Source organism: Amblyomma maculatum, chromosome 5 (assembly GCF_055883805.1).
Source record: "Amblyomma maculatum isolate TAMU_Amacu chromosome 5, ASM5588380v1, whole genome shotgun sequence".
Taxonomy (NCBI): domain Eukaryota; kingdom Metazoa; phylum Arthropoda; class Arachnida; order Ixodida; family Ixodidae; genus Amblyomma; species Amblyomma maculatum.
In genome coordinates, this window is record NC_139348.1 from 57,012,374 (window position 1) to 57,039,714 (window position 27,341).

At 47.2% G+C, this 27,341-nt stretch overlaps 1 protein-coding gene across 1 annotated transcript in view; it reads left to right on the plus strand.

Moving 5' to 3' along the window:
• Positions 1–19,323, plus strand: part of LOC146188366 (cell-death-related nuclease 7-like) — an 88,776-nt gene extending 69,453 nt beyond the window's left edge. Inside the window, exons 6-7 of the mRNA XM_084603751.1 lie at positions 12,689–12,930; positions 19,020–19,323. Of these exons, the coding sequence (XP_084459877.1) occupies positions 12,689–12,930; positions 19,020–19,127 (350 nt within the window). The 3' untranslated portion in view covers positions 19,128–19,323. The remainder of the gene's footprint in view (positions 1–12,688; positions 12,931–19,019) is intronic.
• The last annotated feature ends 8,018 nt before the right edge of the window (positions 19,324–27,341 follow it).

Here is a 27,341-nt window from a genome sequence, read left to right on the forward strand (position 1 = left end):
GGTTCATTCTAGTTAAATTGTGAAAGCAACGGTGGCAGCTTCTTTTGTCTGCTACATTATTCCCCTATCACCCCCTATCAGTGTAAGGTGCTACATTATTTGGGACACTTAAACTCATCCTTTAAGGTTATGACGAGAGAGCGTAAGCTACCAGCCTACATATAAAGCCACGCTTTGACCAGGCTGTATGGACATATGTCAGCGTGTCATAGGAGTAACGAGAATGCGAATGGTTGTGACAGGCTAGTTCTGATATCAGCCTCTCATATGAAAGGAGCGACCCGAGTTGGCAGCTCTTGTCTGTTGCAACGCTGGCTCGGGAATCACAAACACGGAGACGGACACATACACGTACACGTACATCAACACGGCACACAGCGACCAGTGGTTAGGCCTGACTTAGTATTGTTTCGCAATAAAAAAAAAACACTTTTTCCACCGACTAACCAGAGCCTGATAACTAAATCTGTAAACAATAGGACTTTGCAAGTGAGCTAGTGTAGAAGATAAGAAAAGGGGGCTTGTCGCAGGTACCAAAGCGGTTTCAAAACTCCTACTCTCGTCTGCTCGCGCGCGAACGCTGGCATGCAGGGTACATGGAACGTTCCCTAAACGACCGCCTGCCACGATAGAAATATATCTTCATGAGAGGCACTCGAAAATCCAAACCTCACAACCGAGCGATTGGCCGAAGAAATGGCCATGGTGTGTCAGCGTATATTAAAGTCAGCAGCACAGTCCCTAAGAAGCAGGATTGAATCGAAACTCCAGGCCCGCCTTGTGATGGAAAGGATCAGACAGGCAGGTAGTTTATAATTATAAGGGGATGTTTAACAGTAGTACCTATTATGATACAGATAAATTACATTCAATAATCGCAGCAAAAGCTCCTTCTTTATTCTGTGGAGAATTCAATTTCAGAATTGATTTTTAGGTATTTTGTGCAGTAGATGCAATAACCACCGAATTGTTCAGCAGTAACACAGCGCATCGTCGGAAACACAAGATATGGCCCTCTGAGGTAGAGGTGGATGAGCGCCAATGTCGATGAGATGGGATACGAATGTCGTGCGGCCCAAGGAAGATAGTGGGGTGACGAATGAGGAGGGGAATTGGTGTAAAATGTCAAGAAAGTGCTCGTGGAGGCGTGGCTCTAGAGTACTGTCCAAAGAACGGCCAAAACGTTACCGCTGCAGTGAATAGCAGTCTGCAAGATTTGAAGTAAAAACGTCAACTTGGCAAACAGGGAATGAGAAATCATCCAAGGCGAACAGAAGGTCCACGGGCTCGATGCGGCCAATGCAATTCCTTTGAAACAGTATAGCGAGGGACGCGAGATGTACAACAGTCATGAGTGTGCTTGAGCCGCTGTTCGTGTCAAGAACGGCAAACGACAACGGTACGTGGAGGCATCGGCAGACAACGCTGGAGGGCACAAGGAGGTTTGTGGCGTTGGTGGCAGAAGAGGCAGTGAGGGGAGCCAGAACAGCACTAATGGGTGGGAATATTGTGCTGTAAGCGACGAGGCGTTTGGGCGCAGAACTAGGACATGTCTCGTGGAGCAGGGCATCAGAATGTGCATCACTAGGTTCAAGGAGCTCTAGTTCAGGACCAGCGCAGTCAATGACAGGAAATCTCAGCTGATAACTACGTCATGAGAACACTTAGGGAGTATGACGAATTCGATCAGGTACAAGTCTCCAACAATGACTACGTGAACAAAACAGACAGCTGTCGGCTGTATAATGTGAACGGATGCGTTACAAAGCGATAATTCCGCGAGAGGCGTTCTTACATGTTGGAGGGTGTTGTAGAGTTTTTAGCTGGTGAATGATACAGCGGCACTTGTATCGAGAATCACAAGAATACGGCGCCTTCAACGATGGCAGCAGTATTACTGACGGGAGGAAGAACAGAACTTTAAAGTTCTTTAAATACGCAGTTTGGGCCTTGCGATCTAGGGCGGATAGTTGTCTGGCTCGATAACGGGTTGTCCGCACATTGGCGAAACGAAGCGGCTATGTGGTGAAGGTGAACGACGAGAGAGGACGTGCGGACGATCAAGTTTTACTGTAAGGAAATGCGGTAGTACTGAAAACATGGAGGAAAAATAAGGTGGCGCAGGACGCGCTCCAAAAGGCCATAGAAAAACGGTGCTGGCAGTAACGTGCATTGTGTACATGAATGCCACAGGCATACCAAATAGGTCCGTCGTATAAAGTGCCCCTTGGGGATGAGTTCTAAGGCAAAGAAGGAGCAAAAGCTATTTTTGCTTCCCTCATAGGGGCAAAGCATAGGCATATAAAGCCGTTGGAGGTGGACTTGAAGTAACTTCGGCATATGTGCGACGCACTACCTGATCAGGGGCCTGCGCGAATGCTGGAGCGTACCTCAGTGGCGCAAAGCCAGAAAAAGGAATTGTAGGCGCAGTGAACGGCAGTGACGTTGCAACTGGAGATGATTGAGACCGCAATTAGGAACGGTTTCTGAGACATGTGGTTGGGTTGCACGGTGAATCTCTGGAGCAAACTCATTAGGTGACTGTGTCACGGATGGCAGCAGAGACTGTTTTCGCGCGACCAGCTCACGTACAAAAGCCTTTATTTCAGCATAGAGTCCAGGTAGCTCACGCTCCGCGGCCAGTTCAGTGACGGACGTGTCAGGCGTGCGGCGAATCAAAACGTGCTCCTTGAGGAGGCCGTCGTAGCTTTGGTAGAGCTCGTAGACTTCCTTTACCAGATTGGGACCTTTTGCGATGAGCATGTTGAAGGCCCGCCATCGATTCCTCTAAGGACATGACGTTTTTTTGCGGCCTCGTCAAGGTAGGTAAAACGCGGCGACACGAGTCAACAATGCCCTGAGCGTAATCGTTAACAGTTCACAGGTCAGTTGCCCTCTCAACCGAAGTGTTGTTCCGCGCGGAGTATGCGAGTGGCGGGGGGGGGGGGGGGGGCGGGGAGCCAAAGACCTCAGAGCATATGGTCCTAAATTTAAGCGAGTGGGTAGCGTCTGACACGTAGTTTGGAAACTAGATTGGCTACGTCGTTCAAGTAAAAGATGATGTTGTTAATGTAGCGATTGTCGTCCCAGTTATTGCGACAGCTGATCCGTTCGTAGGCGGACCGCTAATCGTCGAATTCGTCATCGTTGCCAACACTCAAGGTAGCGAAGTCCCGTTGACGCAGGATACCAGTGCAGGTGACGGGTGGAGCTGGGTACAATGGGGTAGGCACTGTCATTGGATCGATCAGCGTTCGGCTGCAGTTTCCAGGGAGAGAAGAGTACTGGGAACCTCGCACGTACCTCCACCAAGTGAAAATAGGATTTTATGACTTGGTCCGACGTCTAACGCTGCTAGTACTTCGAACACAACAGTGTAGAATTCCCAGCCACAGTGCACAGCTTCAGTAGCTTCAGCGCGAGGGATGGACGTCGGACACAAGCGATGGCGATATCGATGTCGTGGAGCTGTGTTTTCGTTGTCTTCCTTAAAATATGTATACTTAATATGTATAGTGTATATTTAAAATTGTACGAAGCGAGGTACACTATTCATAGAAGGAAAGAAAACATTTTTCTTTGACACGACGGTTCGACCTAATACCGATTTTCTTTAAGGGTGGATTGTTTTCGCTGCAACTTCCCTCTTTTATAGTAGTTGGGCGAGCGCAAAGATAAGACGGAGATAGGTTCATAAATGCATAGAAAATGCAAACCGTGAAAACATAAGCATTAGGGATGTAAAAGGTCCGGTAGTCATTCCTCTTTTGCTTGCTACGGTGTGCTTGCTGATGGACAGGCCTGTCGCGCTCAGCGGAGGTGGTCTGCAGAGCGTGCTTCATCGAAACTACATCAGTCGAAGAATAAAGAGCGTTGTCACTTCCAACCGATCTAGAGGGCAGGGGGAAGGGAGAGTGACCCCATCAAAATTAAGAATAAAAAGAAACCCTGATGTGCCGTTTTTTGTAAGGAGCCTTAGATAATAGAGCGGCCAGAAAAGGGAAATTGTCAAAAAGAAAAAAAATCAGGGGAATGAGGGTGGCAGGTTGCATCCTTTGGAAGACATTAACATGAGCGTAAAGGGGGTCGGAGTATTTTCCCGAACTTGGCATAAAAAGGGCAAAATCGGGCATGACTTCGGACGATACAGGCAATGGGGCTTAGTGTTTTGTAATTCTCTACTCCTAGAGGAGATTATAGAAGGCCATGGCTTGAGGTTATGCCCTTTTACACTGTCTTCAGCTTAAAAATAAAGTATGAATCTCGTTGCTCACGCTCACGAGTGTTTTTGAAGCCACTCTTTAATATTGCTATCTTAAGTTTATCAAACCCACAGCCCTTCTCGCGTAGCTGCTTTGAAATAGGCTGAGGTGCGATTTAACATGCGACCTGAGGTTATTAAATATGAGTCTAATTTGTATTGTCTGTTTGCTCGATGTGTTATAGGACAAAGAGAAAATTTAAGAAAAACCGACTCCTCATGCTGTAATTTTGATGACGCGATGCTGAGTACAAGTCGTGAGACCAAGCCGGTTTTCGACGCCGATTCACCGTTATGGACTGAGTGAAATGCTTTTAATGTGGTAATTTGGCCCGCAAAGTCCTTAAACGCCACGGGAAACTGAACTTTGATGTCATCGCCGGCGGTACGACCATATTTGAGCGGAACCGGATGCGCCTGAAAATCATGCTTGTTGAGCGCCTGAAGTATTATTACGCTCGTTAAATGCTCTTGACGTTTTAATTTCTAAAGTTGGCGTTTACCTTCTGCTCGTTTTGCGAAGCATCGGGTCGATCAATTTTAAGAAGGAGTAGTGCCGAGAAGCATTGAAAACTTTATATTGGTTGTTATTTTCAACATCCACCAGCAGTTGGCATTATCACCGTTACTGGAACGCGCGGAACGATCTTTTTGAGGCTCCGTGCTACCGAGATGGGGCTTTATCGTTTGTTTTTCGCGCAAGATGCACTTAGATATATTTCGAACCCTTCTAGTGGCTTAGGTCAGTTTCCAAAACGACTATAGGTTGTTCTGGTCATCTTTAGCGCGTTTATTTAGATGCTGCTTTGCAGACTTTAAATTGAGCATTGCCGAGGTGAACGGTCTTTTCTACTTCGACGGCAAACGAGTACGCTGTTGCTGTTCTTGTAGCTGCTGAGTTGCTTAACTTTTTTGCCAGTGCAACACAGCGCAATAAACTGGTAATTTAAGTACAATATCACTCTCTTCACTCGCTGATCTCAGCATTACCACGCTTGCGTAACATTATAATACCTCCCATATAGGATGCAATTACTGATAACATCAGCTAATTTGAAAGGATACCGAGGTTCTGGACAGCTGCATTCGCTACAAGAACATGGTTTAATTACTATTCTAGTCATACAAGTCAGTTGACAAGAGTGCTAAAGTATTTTCGATCATTCGGTGTGAATTTCATTCTGGGCGCAGTCCAATAATAAGATGCACCACTCGTTTTCAGGAGCAAATACATGTTGTTTGCTGACGTATGGTGTTCTATAATCACGGGTCGAAATGTTTATATGTATGCTTCTTCCAAATATAGTGCAAAGTTCTTTGTAAGTGCTTCGCCAAGTTAGCAAAAAGAGCAACACCGCTAGCAATAAACAATATATACATTGTGGCTGCATCATACACCTAAATTGGAGTTTTCAGCGGCGCTTCTTCACTGGTTACCTCGGCAGAGAACACTTCACTGGTAATGTGCCAAAATCGCATTCTTCTCAAAGCGTTTGGCATGGAACTGAAAGAGACGAAGATTATTGTTATATTCGCCAAACGTTCATTCTTTTTAAATAGATAAAAGCATACCAGTAAAAATGTCAGCACCCTTCATTTCCCTATGTGACAGCCCATTATAGCGGAGCAATTTATTCTCCCTATTTTGGGAAATTACTTTTCCAATCGTATGACCAAAATAGCGCTTCAAACTAGTCAGCCCCCCCCCCCCCCCCACCTTATCCTACTGAGCTGTTCACGCCACAAAAAGTCTATATTCGATGTTTTACCCATATGCATGACCCCCTAACTGCTTTGCTATTCTTACTTCTGGGATATATCCTGGACAGTTATAGTATATTGTCACGGTCTTGGCGACTGGGCCTAGGTTAACAGAGCCGGTAAAGGTAGAATTACACGGTCCAAGGTTTAGGTACGGCCTGCGAGTCCGGAACCGATTCACTTCAAAGTCGTCTTTCACTCCGAGCGCCCCCTGGCATTCCTCCCTCCTTAAGCGTAACGCACACAGTTACACGTGCACACAAGCGTACGAAAGCAACCTCCCCACTCAAAAAAAAAGTTTGTAGATGTAGTTTGTCAGTCGCCGTGCAAAGTACGGCTTCAATCGCAAGACATGAACTGTCTCTGGACGAGGTAGCCGACGGCCTGTGTGCTCTGATCTATCCGGGAGCACCTCGTAATTGACGTTACTGATGCGTCGCACGATTTTATACGGTCCGAAGTAGCGGCAAATTAGCTTGTCTGAAAGGCCGCAGCGTCGAACAGGAGTCCACACCCACACCTGGTCCCCGGTGTTGTAGGAAGCTTGTCTGTGGCGGAGGTTGTACCGGCGTGGATCCCTGTCCTGTTGTTGGGTGATGTGGACGCGTGCTGGAGTGCTTGCTCAGCATCTTGGGCAAACTGCTCGGCGTCAGAACAAAGTTCGGTATCTGTTTGGTAAGGGAGCATTGCGTCCAGCATCGTCCGAACCTCCCTGCCGTAAACGAGGCGAAACGGCGTGAAACGTGTAGTCTCTTGGACTGCCGTATTGTATGCGAACGTCACATATGGTACGATCGCATCCCAAGTCTTGTGCTTGGCGTCGACGTACATCGCCAGCATATCCGCGATGGTCTTATTAAGACTTTCCGTCAGCCCATTGGTCTGCGGATGGTAAGCAGTACCTTTTCGATGCGCCGTACCGCTGAGATGAAAGACTTCGGCCATCATTTTTGAAGTAAAGGCAGTCCCTCTATCAGTAATAATACAGGTAGGAGCACCGTGCCGTAGTATGATCTGGTGTACAAAGAAATGGGCAACTTCAGACGCTGTACCACTAGGTAACGCTTTGGTCTCGGCATAGCGAGTCAGATAGTCTGTGGCGATGATTATCCAACGGTTGCCACCAGAGGATCGAGGGAAAGGACCGAGAAGGTCCATGCCGACTTGATCAAATGGTGCTCGTGGTGGTATTATGGGCATGAGGAGGCCCGCAGGCTTTGATTGCGGAACCTTCCGACGCTGACATTGCCGACAGCTCTTGACATAGTGCTTAACAACAGTGGCAAGGTTGGGCCAGTAGAATGTCTGTCGTATCCTAGCAAGTGTGCGAGAATAGCCCAAATGGCCAGATGTTGGCTCATCGTGGCACGCGGAAAGGATTTCCTCTCTCAGAGCTGTGGGTACGACGAGGAGGTAGGTTCTCGACTTGGATCTAGAGTTCTGATTATAAAGCACACCACCTCTCAGGCAGAAAGTTGAGAGGCTCCGAGAAAAGCACTTAGGTATGGTGGCTGGCTGACCTTCTAAATAATCAAGCAGTGCTCGTAAATCTGGATCGGCACGCTGCTGATGTGACATATCTGAAGCATCAACAGCTCCGAGGAAACTGCCAGTGTCATTTGTGTCTGGTGAAGCGAGCTCGACAGGCGCGCGGGAGAGCGTGTAAGCATATTCATGCTTATGTCCGGACTTATAAACAATAGTGAGATCGAACTCCTGTGGGCGAAGGCTCCATCGCGCCAGGCGGCCGCATGGGTCACGCAGGTTGGCCAGCCAACACAAAGAATGGTGGTCAGTGACAACTTTAAATGGGCGACTATAAAGGTAGGGGCGAAATTTCGCAGCAGCCCAAATAATGGCGAGGCATTCCTTTTCAGTAGTTGAATAGTTCATCTCGGCGCGGGATAAAGTACGGCTGGCATAGGCGATGACTCGTTCAACACCCTCTTGACGTTGCACGAGAACCGCCCCAAGACCACTGTTACTGGCGTCGGTGTGTATTTCTGTCTCCCCCTGCTCATCGAAATGGGCTAGAACAGGCGGCGATTGGAGACGGAGACGCAGCTCGGCAAAAGCAGCTTCTTGTTCGTGAGTCCAAACAAAAGGGGTGTCTCCCCGGGTGAGCTCAGTCAGCGGTTCAGCGAGATCAGCGAAGTTATCGATAAAACGCCGGTAGTAACTGCACAAGCCGAGAAATCGGCGAACAGCTTTCTTGTCCCGTGGAATCGGAAATTCCGCGACAGCAGTAATCTTGTCAGGGTCGGGCTTCACGCCGGCGGCGCTGACGACATGGCCGAGAAATTTAAGCTCTCGGTAGCCAAAGTGGCATTTCTGTGGCTTAAGTGTCAAGTTAGCGGATCGAAGGCCTTCGAGTGCTGACCGCAGGCGCTGAAGATGTTGTGCAAATGATTCTGCGAAGACCACCACGTCATCTAGGTAGACTAGACAACACTGCCATTTAAGGCCGGCGAGGACAGTGTCCATCATCCGCTGAAATGTGGCCGGCACGGAACACAGGCCGAAAGGTAGAACTTTAAATTCGTAATGGCCGTCGGGTGTGACGAAGGCCGTTTTCTCACGATCTCGCTCATCGACCTCAATCTGCCAGTAGCCACTTTTTAAATCGATGGACGAAAAATACTTTGCACGCCGAAGGCGGTCGAGAGAGTCGTCAATCCGCGGCAAGGGGTAGACATCCTTCTTGGTTACGGCGTTCAGTTTGCGGTAATCGACGCAAAAACGTAACGTGCCGTCTTTCTTTTTAACTAGAACGACCGGGGAGGACCACGGGCTATTGGAAGGCTGGATAACCTCATCTTCGAGCATTTCCTTAACTTGTGACCTAATAACTTCGCGCTCGGTCGAAGAGACGCGGTAGGGGTGCTGGCGGATTGGGCGCACATTATCGAACGTCACGCTCTGGTGCTTGACGATGGGAGTTTGATTCACTTTTGACGACGATGCAAAACACTCTTTGAATTCAAGTAACAATGAAAACAGCTGGTCACGCTGGCTGACCGATAGCTCTGAGCTGACATCGAGATTGTCGAGGGATGTGGGCGGTGGCACCGTTTCTGTGGACAAGCACTCGGAGACATCAGAGATGCGTTCGGCGATAGCTACGGAAGTGTCACGAAAAAGGTGCCGATACTCGTGCGAAACATTTGTAACAAGTACCTTGGACTGACCACGGTGAAGATGTATCAAACTGCGGGCCACGCAGACCCCTTGTGTCAACAGTAACGATACGTTAGTTTCGGCTATTGCGTCACCATCGTTAAGGGCATTGCATTTGACATTAATGAAGGTGCTTGTTCGGGGTGGAAGAGTGACACTGTCCTCATAAACTCGAAGCTCATTGAGTGGTCGCTTTGCACCGCTGAGGACCACTGCTTTCTCAGTAGAAAACGACACCTTAGAATTTCGGAGGTCAATAATTGCGCCATATTCACGAAGAAAATCTACGCCCAGAATCAGGTCACGCGAACAGCTTTTCAGAACAAGGCAGCTTACCACAAATGTTGATTCTTGAATTTGAACTCTGGCCGTGCACATGCCCAGAGGAGTAATCAGATGACCGCCCGCGGTGCGAACGTTTGTACCAGCCCACGGAGTCAAAACCTTCTTGAGAACTGCGGCAAACTGGCTGCTCAAAATAGAATAATCAGCGCCAGTATCCAACAGAGCTAGAACATGGCGACCATCCAGTACTACGGGTATGTCCAACGAAATGTGCTCGCGAATGTCAGGCTTCTGAGTCTTTGAGTGCTCTGCGTCGGTGTACGCGGTCTGCTTCACCTGCAATTCGTCGTCGTTGCAGGTGCGTTGTTGCAGCGTCCGTTCCACCGGCATTTCGTGGTCGTTGCGGGTGCGTTGTTGCGTCATATGTCCCACCGGCAATTCGTCGTTGTTGCGGGTGCGTGGTTGCGTCGTTTGTTCCAGCGGCAATTCGTCGTCGTTTCGGGTGCGTCGTTTCGTCGTCGGTTCCACCGGCAATTCGTCGTTGTTGCAGGTGCGTCGTGGTGGCGTCGATGTGGCGTTATGATTGGTAACCGCGGACTTTTCCAATGTCGATGCGTAGTCTTTCCGTGTCCGCATCAATAGGGTGTCTCCCGCGCCGCGATGTCCAGCGAGCCTACCCCCGAAGGTCGCTGGTTTCAGTTTTCCCTCTGGGGACTGGGCGAGCGGCCCTGCGCTGCCCATGAGGAACTCGTAGCAGATGGCGACGGGCGAGACCTGGGTGACGTTGATCTAGATGGTCGCAGACGAGACGGAACGATCCGGCGCTGATCATTGACGAAATCTTCAACGGCTCGAGGCCGTTCGCCGTAGCGAGGCGGCGGAGAATCAGCGGAAAACCCTTTGAGACCTAGTCGACGGTAGGGACAGCGCCGATAGACATGACCCGGATCGCCGCAGTGGAAGCATAACGGCCGTCGGTCGGGGGTACGCCACTCGTCTGCTTTCCGTGTAGGCGGTCGAGAATCTGTGACGTACTGGATCACGGGGGCTGCTGTTTTCGGCCCAGCTACGTTCGGAGGAATCAGGGACGGCGACGAGGGCGGAGAGGATTGCAGCACCTGGGAGTATGTAGGGCGGTGACACTCTGGTGGTGTAAGAGGAGGAGTAGGGCGAGGTTCACCGATTGGAAATGGAGGCCGGAGCGCTTGTTGCACCTCGTCGCGGACAACGCTGGCACTGGAGGAAGGAGCTGGTTGAGGTGTGCCATACATCAGTCGGAGTTCGTCGCGCACAACGGAACGTATGAGCTCCCGTAGCGCCGATGTGTCCATGCTATGCGATGGGAATTCAGCAGAGACGGAGGCGGCGTGGATGGTGTGATCCCGTGCCGAAGCTCGCTGGTGAAGCACTTTCTCTATAGTGGATGTTTCCGCAAAGAATTCTGCAACAGTTTTCGGCGGGTTGCGCACCAGGCCAGCGAAAAGCTGCTCTTTGACGCCACGCATGAGGTAGCGCAGCTTTTTGTCCTCGTACATCGTAGGATCCGCACGCTTAAACAGGCGCGTCATGTCTTCGATAAACGCCGCGACGGTTTCGTTAGACATTTGGATCCGAGTGTGTAGAGCGCGTTCGGCCCGTTCGTGGCGATCTGAGCTTCCGTAAGTTGCCGCAAGATGACGTTTGAACTCGCTCCAAGACGACAGCTGCTCTTCATGGTTCTCGAACCACGTCCGAGCGCCATCCTCGAGGCTGAAATATACATTATTTCGAAGCCGTGCGGCGTCATCCCAGAGGTTGAATGTAGCTACCCTTTCGTAGTGCTGCAACCAGTCGTCGACGTCTTCATATGTTTCCCCGTGAAAGGTCTTTGGGACGCGGGGGTTTTGCAACGTCACGTAGGTGGGGGTCACGCCAGGCATTGCGACGACGCCGTGGCTACTGGTAGTCATGCCCGAGGGGGAAAACTCAGGTGGTAGGCCTCGTTGCCTGCGGCTAGTGCGGTGAACGGGCGTTTCCTCGAATATATGACCAGCACTCCTGCTTAGCGTAGGGGTACGGGACATCAGACCTGACCTCCTCCAGATTTGTCACGGTCTTGGCGACTGGGGCTAGGTTAACAGAGCCGGTAAAGGTAGAATTACACGGTCCAAGGTTTAGGTACGGCCTGCGAGTCCGGAGCCGATTCACTTCAACGTCGTCTTTCACTCCGAGCGCCCCCTGGCAATATTTTCTTGCTTGATCATGAAGATATATTGTTTGTCTTAATATTTTTATATATGTTATATTCCGGACTTCAAGCACGTGTTGCAGCTTTCACAATTGCACTGCAAGTAGGAATAATTGGGTAAAAAATTGCGCAAAAAAAAACACAAAGGACAAAGAAGAACACATAAGACGTGTGTGTTCTTCTTTGTCCTTTGTGTTTTTTTTTGCGCAATTTTTTACCCAATGGATCACCAACTAGCCCGGCAATACGCTCTTCTCAAGTAGGAATAAAAATGGGTATTGAGGCCAAAATCTGCTGTAGATAGCAGCAGCCCGCTTACGGTTTACTGTAATGTATTCATTTTCAAAACAAGAAAAATATTTTTTGAAGAGAGCAGTTTGAGATAAAGAAATGAGATAACAAGATTTCTCGAAAATAGACAGGATGTTTCTTTAAAAAATATGTATTAGAAACGTATTTCGAAAGATTTTATCTAGAAGGTGGTGTGGTGTCGCGGGATAATAAAGCTCGGTCAAGTACCATTGCGGGAAGCAGTGCTCAGAAGAATGGTTATTGTGTCTGAGAGTGTAGCCTTCTTGTGCGCTGAATATCTGTAGTATAGATGTCTGATATGCTGTAATGATCACAATAAAAATAATTAAAAGCGTGTGTATGATGAGAAACACCATATTGTCCTCTATTTATCAGTAAGCCGCAACTTTCGTAGAATATATGTCTATTGTCTACTTCCCCACATAGTTATTAGTCATATATTTTGTAGAAAAAAGTATTTTAATACTTCAGGCTTCTGTGAGGCAATTCCCGCAGCTTCGGATTTTTTCCGCTTTAGCGGGATGCTTCTTTTATTTGAAAAAATTTAATCAATTTAGCTGGTACGCACGGCATATACACAAAACAGTGCTGATGCCGTGGGCTGTGTTTGGGCTAAGTTGTGTAGATGAAGACAACAGACAATGTTGCAAAATCGCCCATTTCAGATATTTACACCGAAGAGCTCGGTCGCCAGATGAACGACAGCATCGTTGTCCAGTCGTGGCAAAACGGCGCTGGCGGTGCCCAAACTAAGCACTGTTCGAAGACCTACAGTGTCACTGACGTCACTGTTATTGGCGTGAAAACAGCTAAAGGATCCGCTGTGTTCTCAAGTCGTGAGGACCACAGCAAGTGGTACGTTACCCGACACAAAGGAGTATTCTGCTTCTCTTCTCTCAACCGCATGGTAAGTGCATGCAAACAATACAATGACTGGCTGAAGGATTTCAAGGATAGCTCTTAAAGTGGGGTTGTATAACGCTAACTTTTCCCAAATAAATTGTGTTTGTGTCGGGATATGTTTACCCTTGCGGTGCTTGTTTTTTCTAGCTATGTTTTGCGCGCAACATTTATGTGCAGTTTTTTCTGCATATTTCCTTCATGCTGTAATGTTGCTTCGGTTAGGCTATTTCTGAGCTCAGTTAAGGTCTGCAGTTTTGTGATTTCTTTTTTGCGGTCGCGCGAAGTAACCCATGATTGATCAAGACGAAAACTGAGCGCGATTAGTACCACATGCGATTCGTAAGAGGTTTATCTGCCGTCATGTATGCGAATGAACAGCGTCTTATTATATACGTGGATATTTACCTAAAACAAAACCGTGTGGCTTAGTATCGGCACGAAGGGAAGTGCAGTACATGCCCCATGTGAATGCTCAGGCCCAAACAGTACCTATCAAATATTTGTTTTTCTGGATTGGAAAGAAGTGAGCTCTGTGGCACGAAATTTCGCTATTTCAGCATCCAGACATGAACTATATTTTAGTGGTTTTCCTAGAAGAAAGGCTTGAAAATATTAATGAACAGACGCTATGCATAATAGATGCTGTGGAGTATAATTGAGAACACGAGGAGACACACTCGGTGGTTCTTTTAGAAGTATTGTGCGAACATCGACTGGAAGGTGCTGCTGCCCTAGACGAAAGAGATAATGGAACAGGCCAGAAAAAAGGGCTCGTCAAAAATTATCCCCCTGGAATGAGCGTCTTCAGCTAGACTGTTTTGAGTAGTGCGGAACAACCCTGGCGATAAGCGGCTCCTATGTATCGGGTCTGAAGGAGTTTCGACCACAACTTTTACGGCTTCATACAGGGCGGTTGATATCTTAAAGACGACTGGTTGCCGATTAGCAGTTTACCACGTCCTACAAATCAGCTTCCATCGTTACTTAAGGAAAATAATTGTAGAGGACCCTACATATCAGCCTATTGATATAGTTAAAAGAACTGCTTTCGGGATGAGTCCCTCATCCTCCAGCCCTGGAAGTTTACCAGCCTCGTTGTTTTAGTAGTGTTCCTTGTTAATGAAAAATATCTGTCTTTCCTTGCTTGATATCACAAAAAATATTTTCATTTTTACCACCTCATTGTTTTTTATTGTATTTTATGATTTTTGCTGAATGAGTGAAATTGCATTTTGGTTGTTTATTTCGCCCAGAACCGCTGGCTATTTCTTGTGGCATAAGTAATTATTTTTGCCATATTGAGGGAAGTGTTTTCTACACTACATTTGCATTCAGAGAATATTGCTTTCTTCAGACAGTAATAACTGATTTCCCTTTACAAAGTACATTTCATATTTAGATTTTGTATTGCACTTATGTTTTTCTCTAAACAATGTCGTTATGACACAGCTTAGTATATGGGGCCCTGCGGCTCACCCCATTTGTCTTTTATGAATTTTTCTGTACGCCTCCAGTGTCTTGTATTCTTTATGAGACACGAAGCAATATGGAGTTTAAAGTCAGACTTCTCCCGCACCGCTAATGCATCGCGGGTAGAGAAAGCTCCTGAATTGGCGATATAAATGAGCAGGTCCATCGGACAAAAGTTTTAATATACAAATAATAAATAAAAAAGGGGAGCCAACTACAGTGACCCAAAGCCAGGCATATGGGCCCGAGTAGACTCCCCTGATCTCCCCAGAGATGTAACGGAATTTTATAGGAGAATGGGCAATGGGAGTTAGGGATGGATACGATAGTTGGACGGAAACTGGGGACAGCGAGTTTTTGCCATCACTTTCTGATATTTCTTGGCTCCCCTTAGGGCATGTCTGGCCAGGAGAGGTAGAGCCCCAAGATCCTTTGTATGTGCGGCCTCGACTTGCGGGAATGCCACTAACTCACCAGGCACGCCCGGGCACCGACGCAGGGTCAGGTGAAAACCTAACGTTGAGGCGGTGAATCTGGGGCCCCTCTAGAATACACCCGTTTTCATATCCCGCACCAACCGCGGGGCCGGGTTGTTAGTTCAGTCAATTCAGTGGGATCGCTCGCCCCGGCGGCTACTTAGCCCCCCAAGTGCTTTCACGGGTTCCAGCTCCAAGTTAAATTTTCGATGATGCTGCCAATTCAGGCGCGGGCTTGCGCAGGCACCGCGGTTCAACCAATGGACATCAGTTGAGCTTACCAACCATCCTCCTGCCTTTATTTACTCGTCTGAGCTTACTCAACACATACTGAGGGGCGAGTGTTCATGGCCTGGCTGCTGGGAAAATCAACCACGAACCGAGCTCAGTCAAATAATTTAGGGCTTACTAACCGTTACTCCCTTAACTCGGCAGGTGTTTCATCATATTTGGACAACTACTAGGCTCCCCTTTCCTCGGCGTCCTGCAAGGACGCCTAAGCCGCGCGACTGGCCGATAAGGCCAATTCCCCGAGGTAACCTTTGAAGTCCAGCCACCATTATAACCCCCCCCCCCCCCCCTCCGCGAGAACCCGGTATCAGCTTTACCGGAAAGCGCCGCGTCGGTGACCGGGGAGATTTCGCATTCTGGGCACTTTGTACCTGTTTTCTCCCAGATTCTATGAGTCCAGCATAGAAGATGCACGAAGTGCACCCAGGTCTGCCTCAGCTCAGGCATCGGAACTGATGTGCGCAGCTGGCGCTCACAGCTGTGTGGGACTTCACTGCGAACTCCCATGAGGAAATGAATCAAGGTGAAACCAACTCCCATATAGAAAATGAAACAAGCGTGCTGGAGCATAAAGCTTGCTTCGCGGTAGGGCCTAAAGTCAGGAAAGTCTCTGGAGGGGAGGGGGGTTTGAGACCGCCCACTAGAATCTACAGGGGTCTGAAACCCCCTTGCTTGATTGTATAAGGACTCTTAAGAATAAGAAACAGGCTGACGTCATTTTTCTCGTCAGTGTTTTTGAGAACAATTCTTCCTTGTTTTTTCGGTTATATTCCAGTGAGTTTTTATAAAAAACAATTAACATATATTTTCTAAAATCTAAGGTGGAAAAAGTAAATTTTAAGCTTCCTCTAAAACTACATGTCAAGCAGGCTAATTTATCTTTATATTCTTTTCCACCAGTGCTCATAAGACTAGAGATCCTCCTCCTGTGAAGTCAGACCGTAAGCACTGCTTCGCGGGGCTGCTTCGCACAACAGCCACACAGACGGCGTTGGCTCCAGCAGCATGAGAGGCGCATATGCCAGTTTCCTCCCCAGAGTACTACACTGTTTCGCCTTAGCGCAGCTGTGCCATGCAGTCACCGCTCCCGCGATAATTTAAAGAAAACAATGTTGCTTAAGTGCATAATATTGACTTTTCTGCGAAGGATTACGGATGTGCCAGCGTGGTGCTAGCGAACGTAATGGCTCTTGTAGTGCAGGAACGTGCCTATGGTAAACGATGCGTATGATAAAGGCTCAGTAGAGGCTATTATGGTGTATTCTGAATTAGCAGGCAGAAAGTCTCCACATTGAACGTGTAAATCGTGGCAGGCAGCACAGGTGGTAAAATTTTGGGGAATTCTTATAATTCGCTTTAATGGGCATGATCAATCAGCATTATAGCCTCATGATTGTTGCTTGGCTGGCTGATCTCGTTCAGATACGCTCGCCACTTGAAGGCAAGTACACTCTGTCTGCCCTTAAGGACAAAAGCGATAATTTAGGCATATTCTGTCAATTTTTCGAAGACGGTGCTTCAAGCACACTAAGGCCCATTACGGTGCTGTATCAAATCTCGTTCAGTGAAACACAATATATGAAAGACCTCATGATACCCACAAATTAACGCTAAAATTAGAATTATGCATCAAGACATCACGCCCCTGAAGTATCACCCAATGCTTTCGGGATCAGTTTGCACGTCACCTCAAATATATTTGTGTCCAGCAAAATTCACTTAGCTTTCAAATTCACCGCTTCATGTGTGATTTAAGAGCTCTCGACCAATATTGTGCTTCTTCCCATGTGGTTCTTCCCAGCTAAGCCACGTTATGCAAGAGAGACCTTTGTTTCACTTGAGTATGCTGTGATGTTAAGCCAGGTTAAACTCATATTGATAGCCTAGCTTACAGAACGGAGGTTCACCTACCATGGGCAGGCACGGTTTACTGAGCTCTTAGATGGATATCTGCGAGTGTAAAGAAAACGCAGCCCAAGCACTGCTCCCAGCTTGTGACTCCTCGAAGGCAGTTTTCGTACCTCAAAGCAACCATAGACGTATCGAGAGTACAGGGAGACTATCGTAGGCATTTTTAAGGGTAGTTGGCGGTGGAGAGAAAGGGTAGACAGGGAACTAGAAGATTGTACAGCATTGTCAGACAATGGTGTGTATTTGTCAAAATATCTGCCTGTAGGAATAAAATTTGCGAGATGTGAGAAAAAGGACCAGGTGTTAAAACTAGACGTGACGCAGCAACACAAGATGAAGCGAGAACGCCGCGTTGGCGCGCCGTCATTTGCGGAGACGCCCAGCTCCGGCTACTTGCTCCGCACATGACGTTGACGTTACTCGGTGTGCAACGGCGACACTCGCTGCACGACGCTCTGGAAGCTTTCACTTCAAAAAAGTTTGATGTCAATAATTCGTGAGTAACATGTAGTAACAGGGCAGAGCACGGAGGTACCAGCATAGGAGTATACCGGTTACCAGACCACTCCTGTGCACTCGTATTCACACCTGGTCCAAGCACCCGGTAATCCATTGCATGTCTTCGGTAGGGTGTCTTTGTTGTGCTAAAAGTCTCTAGTGCATAATGCACGTTGACCCGTCTCATCACCTGAACTTTCGCCTCAAGGGATAAACCAATTTTAAGTAAGCAGCATTATTAAATGAACAACTCGGGTGCCTAACAAAAACTTTATAGTTAATTGTAACTGTACGTACATAATTTGCTAGACGCGAAACCACAGATGGATAAAAAAATTAATGCTGCTGAAACCTTCTTACTGCAAGGATATATGTCAGTGGAAAGGGCTCCTATTTCTTCGTCTTGCGCCTTCTTAAAGTAAACGTAGTGACAACTGCAACGCTACACGCACAACAAAAATGTCTTCTTTCGGATCAATTGCTTGCTTACTCGCTCTGAAATCAGACGCAGCTATAGCACACGGCATTTTACATTTTACAATACCATTCATGGCTAATGCATTTACAATATACAAAGATAAATAAAAATGTTTAGTCTGCTTTATCAACACACTCTAAATTGAGGTTTCGCTTTGTGTTCGTACCCAAGGAAAGGTTGTGCCCTTGTGCAAATGTTGCAAATGTTGTGCACCGAATTTGCTGAACTTTAAGGCAATTGTAATAAATAATGTTTTTGCTCAGCCTGATAAAACTGCTCAGATAGAAATCGCAAATTAACAGCTCACTCTCCACTCTCTGCTCCATCTAACTTGAGAAATATTTCAATTATTAGGCATTGTACGACGCCACTAGCTTAAGGCATGAAAAAGCTGCATATACCAGATTATGGATGGTGGAGCTGGCAGGACCTAATATTTTTCTTCTTAGCTCAATGTAGTGCACCATCAAAGCTTCGTATTTAGCAAGACATATTATATAACCAAGCTGCTTTAAAAAAAAATCTATTTTACTGCACGCGTTGAACATTTGGACTCGCAGTCCTTGGAAACTTTGGTGGTTTCAAGGCAGATATTATTGGCCGCATGATGTGGAACATGTTTATATATCGTTATGCTTTAAAACTCAGAAAACTCTGATTATAGAAATATTAGGATATGTAAAAAACACCGGTTGATTTCACAGTTTCTGCTGGATGATTATTTCCCTGCTTCCTTTATTCTATCAACCACTCTGTAATTGCTGCTTGCATAATAACATTTTGTTTGTTGCTTTTGAAATACATTGACTAAAAACCATATATGCTTGTCTTTGAAACTTAGTACTTACGGTATTCAATAGAATTTTGTATCGAAAATTCCCCTGCACATATCAAATATTCGCCTTGGAAAAAAAACTGAAATGCTTCAAAAAATACTAAAAACATATTTATTGCTCTTTTCTTCCTAAGCTTTCTCAAATGAAGAGGGGCGGCGAAATCACATGCATCATCGACATACCTTTGGCTGACCTATTCAGGAAGAGCATCGCCGAAAGAAGCACATGCAAAAAGGAATGATGAAAGAACGGAAATATTGCGAACCAAGGCCTACCTATGAATTGTGGATTACCGTGCGGATCATAACTTTTTTATGCAATGCTTTTTCTCAGTGCCTGGTAATATGCTACACCCGTTATGATTAAAAAATGATATGCTGAACTCAATTGTTTTTTGATAATGAAATAAATTGATGTACCCAATTAAAAATAACATGAGCAATTTTTGTCGTTACCGGAAGTATCATTGTACAATAAACGAACAGGCCTTTTAGAGCTGCAGGTTTTCAGAGTGGGTTTTCCTTTTGAAACACTGAAGGCAGCACCTTACGCTGGTGAAGTACACCAAGAGCGTTGAAATTTACTAAGTATTCAAGAACAAACTACAAATTTGTACAAAAGAAAATGATCTTGTCGTTCCTGCATAGACGTGCCATCGCGGGGCAGTTAATTTCAGCCTATGCAATCTATTCCAGCGGCAGCAGTTTCTTGGCAACTTCCTAATATTGCTCGATCAGGGCGCTCACTTCCTTCCCTGCTTCGTGCGCCTCATAATCGTGCGTTTGTAATTGCTGGTCCAGAAGGCTGGCAATATCGAATGTAGTGAGGTAAGTTCTATCGCCAGGGAAAAATAACGTTTTCTGGATGCGTGCCAGGCGTGACTTATGGGCCTTTTTTAATACCGAATGATTTCACTTCGGATCAAAGGTCACCCTTTCAACATAACAGTTATCCAAGTCTATGCACCGACCACTGCTGCTGAAGAAGCTGACGTTGAGAGATTTTATGCGGACCTACAATGCCTTTTAGACCGCACCCCATCATCAGACGTCGTTTTTCTCATAGGAGACTGGAATGCTAAGGTCGGGAGTGAAGAAATATCCGGAATTACAGGCAAGTTCGGTCTTGGTGAGCCAAATGAAGCTGGGCAGAAGCTAGTAGAGTTCCGTCAAGAAAACAACCTGACCATAGCGAATACTCATTTTCAACAGCACAAGAGGCGCCTGTACACATGGATTTCACCGGACGGTCTGTACAGGAATCAGATCGATTATAGTATTTGCCGGCAGAGATGGAGAAGCGCTATACAAGCAGTAAAAACAAGGCCTGGGGCCGATTGTGGCACCGATCATCAGCTTCTTGTTGCCAAAATTAAGCTTCGATTGAGGAAAACGCAGAACACTAGAAGGCCTTTCAGGTATGATCTGGATCAGATTACATTAGAATATGCTGTGGAAGTGAGGAATCGACTTCAAGAATTAGATCTAGAAGACAAAGAGCCCGAAGAGATGTGGACTGATGTTCGTGATATAATACAAGAAGTTGCTACTAAGGTAGTTCCAAAGCAAAAGAAATGCAAAAAAGCAAACTGGTTATCTGAAGAGGCTTTGCAAATAGCTGAGGAAAGGAGGATGGCAAAAGGTATGGGGGAAAGAGAAAGATACAAGGTTCTCAATGCAGATTTTCAGAAAATAGCAAGGAGAGATAAGAATGCCTTCCTGAACATACAGTGTCAAGCAGTTGAGGACAACAGCCAATTAAGGAACACAAGAGCTCTGTATAAGACAATCAAGGATATCAAAGGAATCTGCTGTGCTAAGCTGGGCGTGATAAAGGACAAACGAGGCAAGGACCTCACTTAAGCCTCAGAGATAAAGAAGAGGTGGCAGGAATACACAGAAGAACTGTACAAGAAGGACCCGGATGTGCAAACCCAACATAGGACAGTTGTGATTACTGATGTCGAGCCGGGCATCCTGAAGAGTGAAGTTGAATGGGCCTTAGCCAGCCTTGCTAAGAACAAAGCTAGCGGAATTGATGGTATTCCAGCTGAGTTGCTTCAAAACCTCAACCACGACGCTGTTAACACACTGCATACATTATGTCAAAAGATTTGGACAACCCTGCAATGGCCACAGGATTGGAGAAGGTCAGTTTACATCCCCATTCCAAAGAAAGGCAGTGCCAAAGATTGTTCCAACTACCGTACGATTGCGCTTATTTCGCATGCTAGCAAGGTGATGTTAAAAATCCTGCAAGGTAGGCTGCAGCAGTATGTGGATCGGGAGCTTCCGGACGTGCAAGCTGGGTTTCGCAAGGGCAGAGGAACTAGAGACCAAATTGCCAACCTTCGCTGGATCATGGAAAAAGCAAGAGAGTTCCAGAAACCCATTTACTTCTGCTTTATTGATTATGCGAAAGCGTTTGACTGCGTAGATCACAGCAGATTGTGGCAAGCTCTCCAAGAGATGGGAGTTCCAATTCACCTCATCTGTCTCCTCAGGAACCTTTAAGGGCAAGAGGCCACAGTCAGAACTGGGCATGGTCTTACTGATTGGTTTCCGATTGAGAAAGGGGTGAGGCAAGGCTGCATACTGTCGCCCTGCCTATTTAACCTATATGCAGAGTGCATCATGAGGAAGGCCGGTCTGGACGAGTCATCAGCTGGAGTGAAGATTGCTGGAAAACGTATCAACAACCTTAGATATGTGGATGATACCACTTTAATGGCAGAAAGTGAAGTGGAACTCAAGAGACTACTGATGCGCGTACAAGAAGAGAGTGAGAAGTTTGGGCTTAAACTGAACATTAAAAAGACGAAGATCATGGCCTCTTGCCCTATCAAGTCCTGGAGCATCAATGGACAAGAAGTGGAAGCTGTGACAGATTTTCTGTTCTTGGGCGCCAAGATTACCTCGGAAGGAGACTGCAGCCATGAAATTAGGAGACGCCTGCTTCTGGGAAAGAGAGCAATGGTTAGCCTTGACCGCCTAGTAAAGAGCAGAGACATTAGTCTGCCAACCAAGATCCGTATAACCCGTGCTATGGTCTTTCCTGTTGTGATGTATGGATGCGAGAGTTGGACTGTGAAAAAGGCTGACCGCCGAAGAATTGACGCGTTTGAATTGTGGTGCTGGCGAAGACTCTTAAGAGTTCCTTGGACTGCCAGAAGATCAAATCAGTCGATATTGTCGACCATAAACCCTGACTGCTCATTGGAGCGTCAAATTCTAAAGTTAAAGCTCAGCTACTTTGGTCATCTGATGAGAAGAGAGGAGTCGCTGGAGAAAGATTTGATGTTGGGAAAGGTTGAGGGTCGCCGGAGAAGGGGTAGGCAGCGAACGCGATGGTTAGATGGCATTCTCGAGGCATTGCAGATGAAGCTATGTGATGTTAAGAAGATAGTGAGAGACCGGAAAGCGTGGCGTGACATGGTCCATAGGGTCACGAAGAGTCGGACACGACTGAACGCCTGAACTGAACTGAATACGAATAAAATTTTCATTCAATTGCAATGCCGCTACCTTCCCGATTTTGTTCCAGTTTTATATGCTCTAAACAGTAACCGGGGAGCTGAGCGTGTAAATAGCTTTTTCCGGCGGAGAAGGTAACAAAATTATTTGGCAAAGCACCGCAAAAGTATTTTTGAATTTTTTTCTTCCTTTGCGGATACTTTGTTCGAATTTAGGATGTTTATAAAGCAGCGCAGTGTGCCTTTAGCCTGTAGCTTATGCATCTGTAGTGTTTCTGAAGTCTTCAATCATCGTACTTTAACGGTACAGGGTTAGCCCTAGTTCTTTAAAAAAATGGTGTTGGTATTGTGAGTGAAAAACCATGCGCCTCCCTCGGCTGTTGATATTAGACATGACGGAGCACGGACTGGTCATCGGGATTTTGTCATAATCAAACCACGAGACATGGCTGAGCGGTTGGGCGCTACCAATTCGTCTTTTGCGGGAGGATGTGGTGCCATCATGTTGGAGAGGGCGAGAAACACATAGGACGGCAGTGTAGCAGACGACGCGAAAGAGCACCGTACGAAATGGCCACGCCAACGCAGGTAGAAAGCGAAAGCTCCCGTTTTTTTGGCTTCGGGGCGGAAAGTAGTGAGAGTGACTGCAGTATATCATGTTCACGCAGTACGGGGGAATGCTACAGCGTTTTCACAATCCGCTCATAACGCACACATATACTGTCTTCGTATTGTGAGAACGTGTAGCGCGGGCCGTGTTGGACGTGGCAGAATGAGACGCTCTCAGCGTGCATGTTCTTGGCAGACAGGAGAGCGCAGAGCAGAGAGAGAGAGATAGAGAGGGATCTGAAAGGTCAAAGCAGCCAGGGGTTTTTTGATGCTGCAGGGGTAGGTGGAATCGTGTTCTGTGACTTACGAGTGGCGCATATGCGCGGGGTGTCTTGAGTTACCGAGCACAATGCGGTCACCGCGGCGCCGGCATGGCGCAATGGGCGTCGCTTCCTCATCGCGTCATCTCAATGCGTGCAGCTATAAGATTTCAACTACGAAGCTTGACAGAGAGGCACTTATACACTCCCCTGAAAAGGCCATTGTCCCAGCCGGAATGCACACCTGCAGAAACGCGCGGCATTTTTCTGGCAACGCATTTTTAGCGGCATTTTTCTGGCAAGCCGATTTTTGCCATCAGTCGAGATGTGGTCGCAGTGGTGAAAAAGTTCTCGGTGCACAGAGAATGGCCATTCTGTTGTGAAACAATCCACAACCTATCTGCCTCCGCCGCGATTTCTGCCGAATCAACGACTAGGTGACACATGCATATCTCCACATATCGGACGCGCATCTCGGTCACGAACCAACGCTGTTCTATGTCCAGCGCGATCCACTCAGCAAGTGAACAAGCATGAACCCTTCAGGAGACTCAATTGTGCCGGGCGTTTTCTTTGCCGTTGCAAACGGTTGGACGAAGAGGACGATTATCAAGCTCCGTAACGAGGTGCATCTGATTCCGTACACCAAAGCAAGAAAAATTCGAATGCTTCGGCGAGCACGAAGGCGAGCCTTTACTGTGCGTCGTGCGTCGTGCAAAAAAATACTGTGCGTCGTGCAAGTGTGCCAAGTGCGTCATATGCTCCGAGCGGAAACAACACAGATACTACAGGTATCTGTGCAACTAAAGAAAACATGCATGATGAAAAGTACCTACTGGAGTTTGCATCAAGCCTGTAATGCACCAGTGATAGCTGGAATGAGGATTTCTTCGGTGCGCGTTTGATTTAGTTGCGGCGAGTCCTGATGGCAATGTATTTTGTCATTTCTGTTTTTTTATGTGTGAAAAGGCTAGGTAGCTTAAACATCACAAGTGGCTGTGTGAGCTAAGCCGTAATATTTAGCATGTTTTATCATGATTGCCACCTGACTAACAAGAAAAAAAAATACGGCGTTTGTTGTAATCCACTGCCGTTCGCGAGCCTCATGACCAGCTCAACCACTCGGCTCGCGAACGGCGGTGCATCACAACGAACGTCCATTTTTTTTAACATGCTAAAACATGCTAAATATTGCGGTTTAGCAGCCACCTGTGATATCTGCGCTACCCGGCCCCTTTGCATATTAAGAAAACAAACGACAAAATACATCGCCATCAGGCTCCGTCGCACATAAAGCAAGCACGCGCTGAACAAATTGCTCATTGCGGCTATCACTGGTGCGTTAGAGGCTCGGTGCAAACTCCAGTAGATACTTTTCGTCATGCACATTTCCTTTAGACGCATACATACCTGTAACAAAGTGTTTTTCGCACAGTCGAGAGTACGCAGTCGGTTGCTAAGATCGGCCATTCATATCTTGACTTACGGTGGCCCTAATTCAAGCTTCCCGTCGTTGTTGGTCGCGGCTCGCCAAAGGAAACCTGAAAAACCGCGTCTTGCATGCCGGCACGCCTAGAAAGTGGCAACCGTACGCGGCAGATGTGGTTGGCATCCTTTTGCAAAGCCTGTGACGGTCACCGTGCCGCCCGGTGGCGCCAGCCCCCGTGTACTGGCGGCGCCGAGAAATGCCGTCGACGCCGTCTAATACGTTTCCATCGGTCGCCGCTACGAGTTCGCGCATGCGCAGAAAACTCGCGCAAAAGACGGATTGCATTTACCTTTCATAACAGAGGGTGAGATCAGAATCGAGCATCTCCAGCTGAACATCTCTTCATAGCCCTCACAGGCTCGCGCGTACGCCTTGGATAAAGCAGGTCTTATGCCTACCGTTTTGTATACAATGTGCCCCATTAAAAATATGTTATATTAACGGGTATGGGTATTAAAGGCGCAAATAAATTATTGATCAATTGACTGGTCACAAAGTAAATATTGTGAGCGAGAGTCTTCAGGGGAATCCGGCAAACAATATTATTGACTCTGCCGTGTAATAGCCCAAAAAACTTAAATTCTTTTCATTACTATCCTTTACCATGAGGAATTCACGCCATTATATTAAGGAACCATCGGTCACCTACATGCACCAGGGGCGGTTGTTGCGAAATGCTAGATGATCAGTGCGCTAGCGATGGCGCGACCCCAAGGAAGCTCCGGATAGGCTTCGTGGAAGCGAGGACGCCCTGACGTTTCCTACAAGCAGCGTGGGAGACCGGTAGAGAGCGCGCGCAGCGAGTCTCCTCCTAAAACCCTGAATGCACTAAAAGTAGCGATATCTCCTCTCCTCCTTCTGTGCCGGCGCTCCTCCTCTCGACGTCTTTCTTGCGCCGACGGTGGCGCCACCTTGGTCGGGGATAGCAAACAGACAGTTCCAGCGCTCGCCCTTTGGCGCGCATTCGAATAATTGTTCATTGCATTTTAGAGAGCACCTCTTTGAAGCCCGTTCCTGAGTATAGCGGCGTCGCCGTTTGCTTCTCCCTCGGAACCACCTCCATAAATAAATAAAATATATAAAACACTATCTCCATGGGGAACGGAGGTGGGGGTGAAAACGATCATGCATTCTTGACCCTTATTATTGTCTATATTGTCACGCTGCTGACTACGATGAAGGATTGTGATGGTATGGTAAAGAGAAGGAAGAAGCGTTGGTTTCTGGGCGCTAGTAGGCTTCCTCTTGTTCCGCTACATCAGCACTGTAAGTGTTCCCATCTGAGCGCAAAGTCATTCAGGAGCAAGTGAAGGACATACTACGAAAGAAGGTGACACAGGAGTCATCTAGCCCCTGGGCTACCCCTGTTATTCTTGTACGCAAGAAAGACGGTTCATGGCGATTCTGTGTCGATTATCGGCGGCTAAATTCTGTTACGAAAAAGGACGTCTACCATCTTCCTCGCATAGACGATGAGATGACCTCGACTGCCTCTCTGGTGCGTCCTATTTTTCTTGTCTTGATCTCAGATCTGGCTACTGGCAAATTCCAATGGACCCTGCGGATAAGAAAAAAACAGCCTTCGTAACGCTACATGGCCTTTATGAGTTTAATGTTATGCCATTCGGGCTTTGTAATGCGCCAGCCACATTTGAAAGCTTTATGGACACAGTTTTGGCGGCTTAAAATGGGACATTTGTCTTTGCTATCTGGACGAGGTCGTCATATTTGGGAAATCCCTTCAAGAACGCAATGACCGTCTAGTACGTGTCTTGAATTGTCTGCACAACGCCGCCCTAGTTCTAAACTCGAAAAAGTGCCGCTTTGAAGAGCGCCTAGCGCGGATGCTAGGACACCTTGTCAATGGTGATGGTGTAATGCCGGATCCCCAGAAAACTGCCGCTGTTGAGTCTTTTAAACCCCCGCAGACAGTGAAGGAGTTGCGCAGTTTTCTAGGGTTGTGTTCGTATTTTACACGCTTTATACATCGCTTTGCTGACGTTGCTTACCAATTGACGTGCCTTCTCCACAAAAACTCTACTTTTGACTGGACACCAGACTGCGACGCGTCATTCCGTCAACTGAAGTTTCTTTCAATATCGAAGCCCATCCTACGCCACTTCGATCCTACTGCAATGACAGAAGTACACATGGACGCTAGTGGAATCGGTCTCGGTGCAGTCCTTGTCCAACGGCACGATGAACGAGAGCATGTTATTGCGTACGCAAGTCGTACCCTGAGCAAGCCGGAGCGAAACTAGACAGTTACCGAACAGGAATGCCTGGCTGTAGTTTTCGCTGTGTAGCGTTTCCGTTCATATTTGTACGGACGCTCGTTTACTATCGTAACTGACCATCATTCACTCTGTTGGCTGCGGAACCTTCGAGACACATGTGGTCGCCTCGCACGCTGGGCCCTCCGGTTACTGGAATATGACTTTGCCGTGGTGTACAAAAGCGGGAGTTGTCATGTAGACGCAGATTGTCTTTCTAGGATGCCAATACCCACGACTGGACCTGAAAGCGACGATTTCGACAATTATATATTGCAGCGAAACCTTCAAAACAGTATTTGTTGTTTTTTAACAGCAGCCCGCATACACGCTTATCACTCTGATTCTGGAC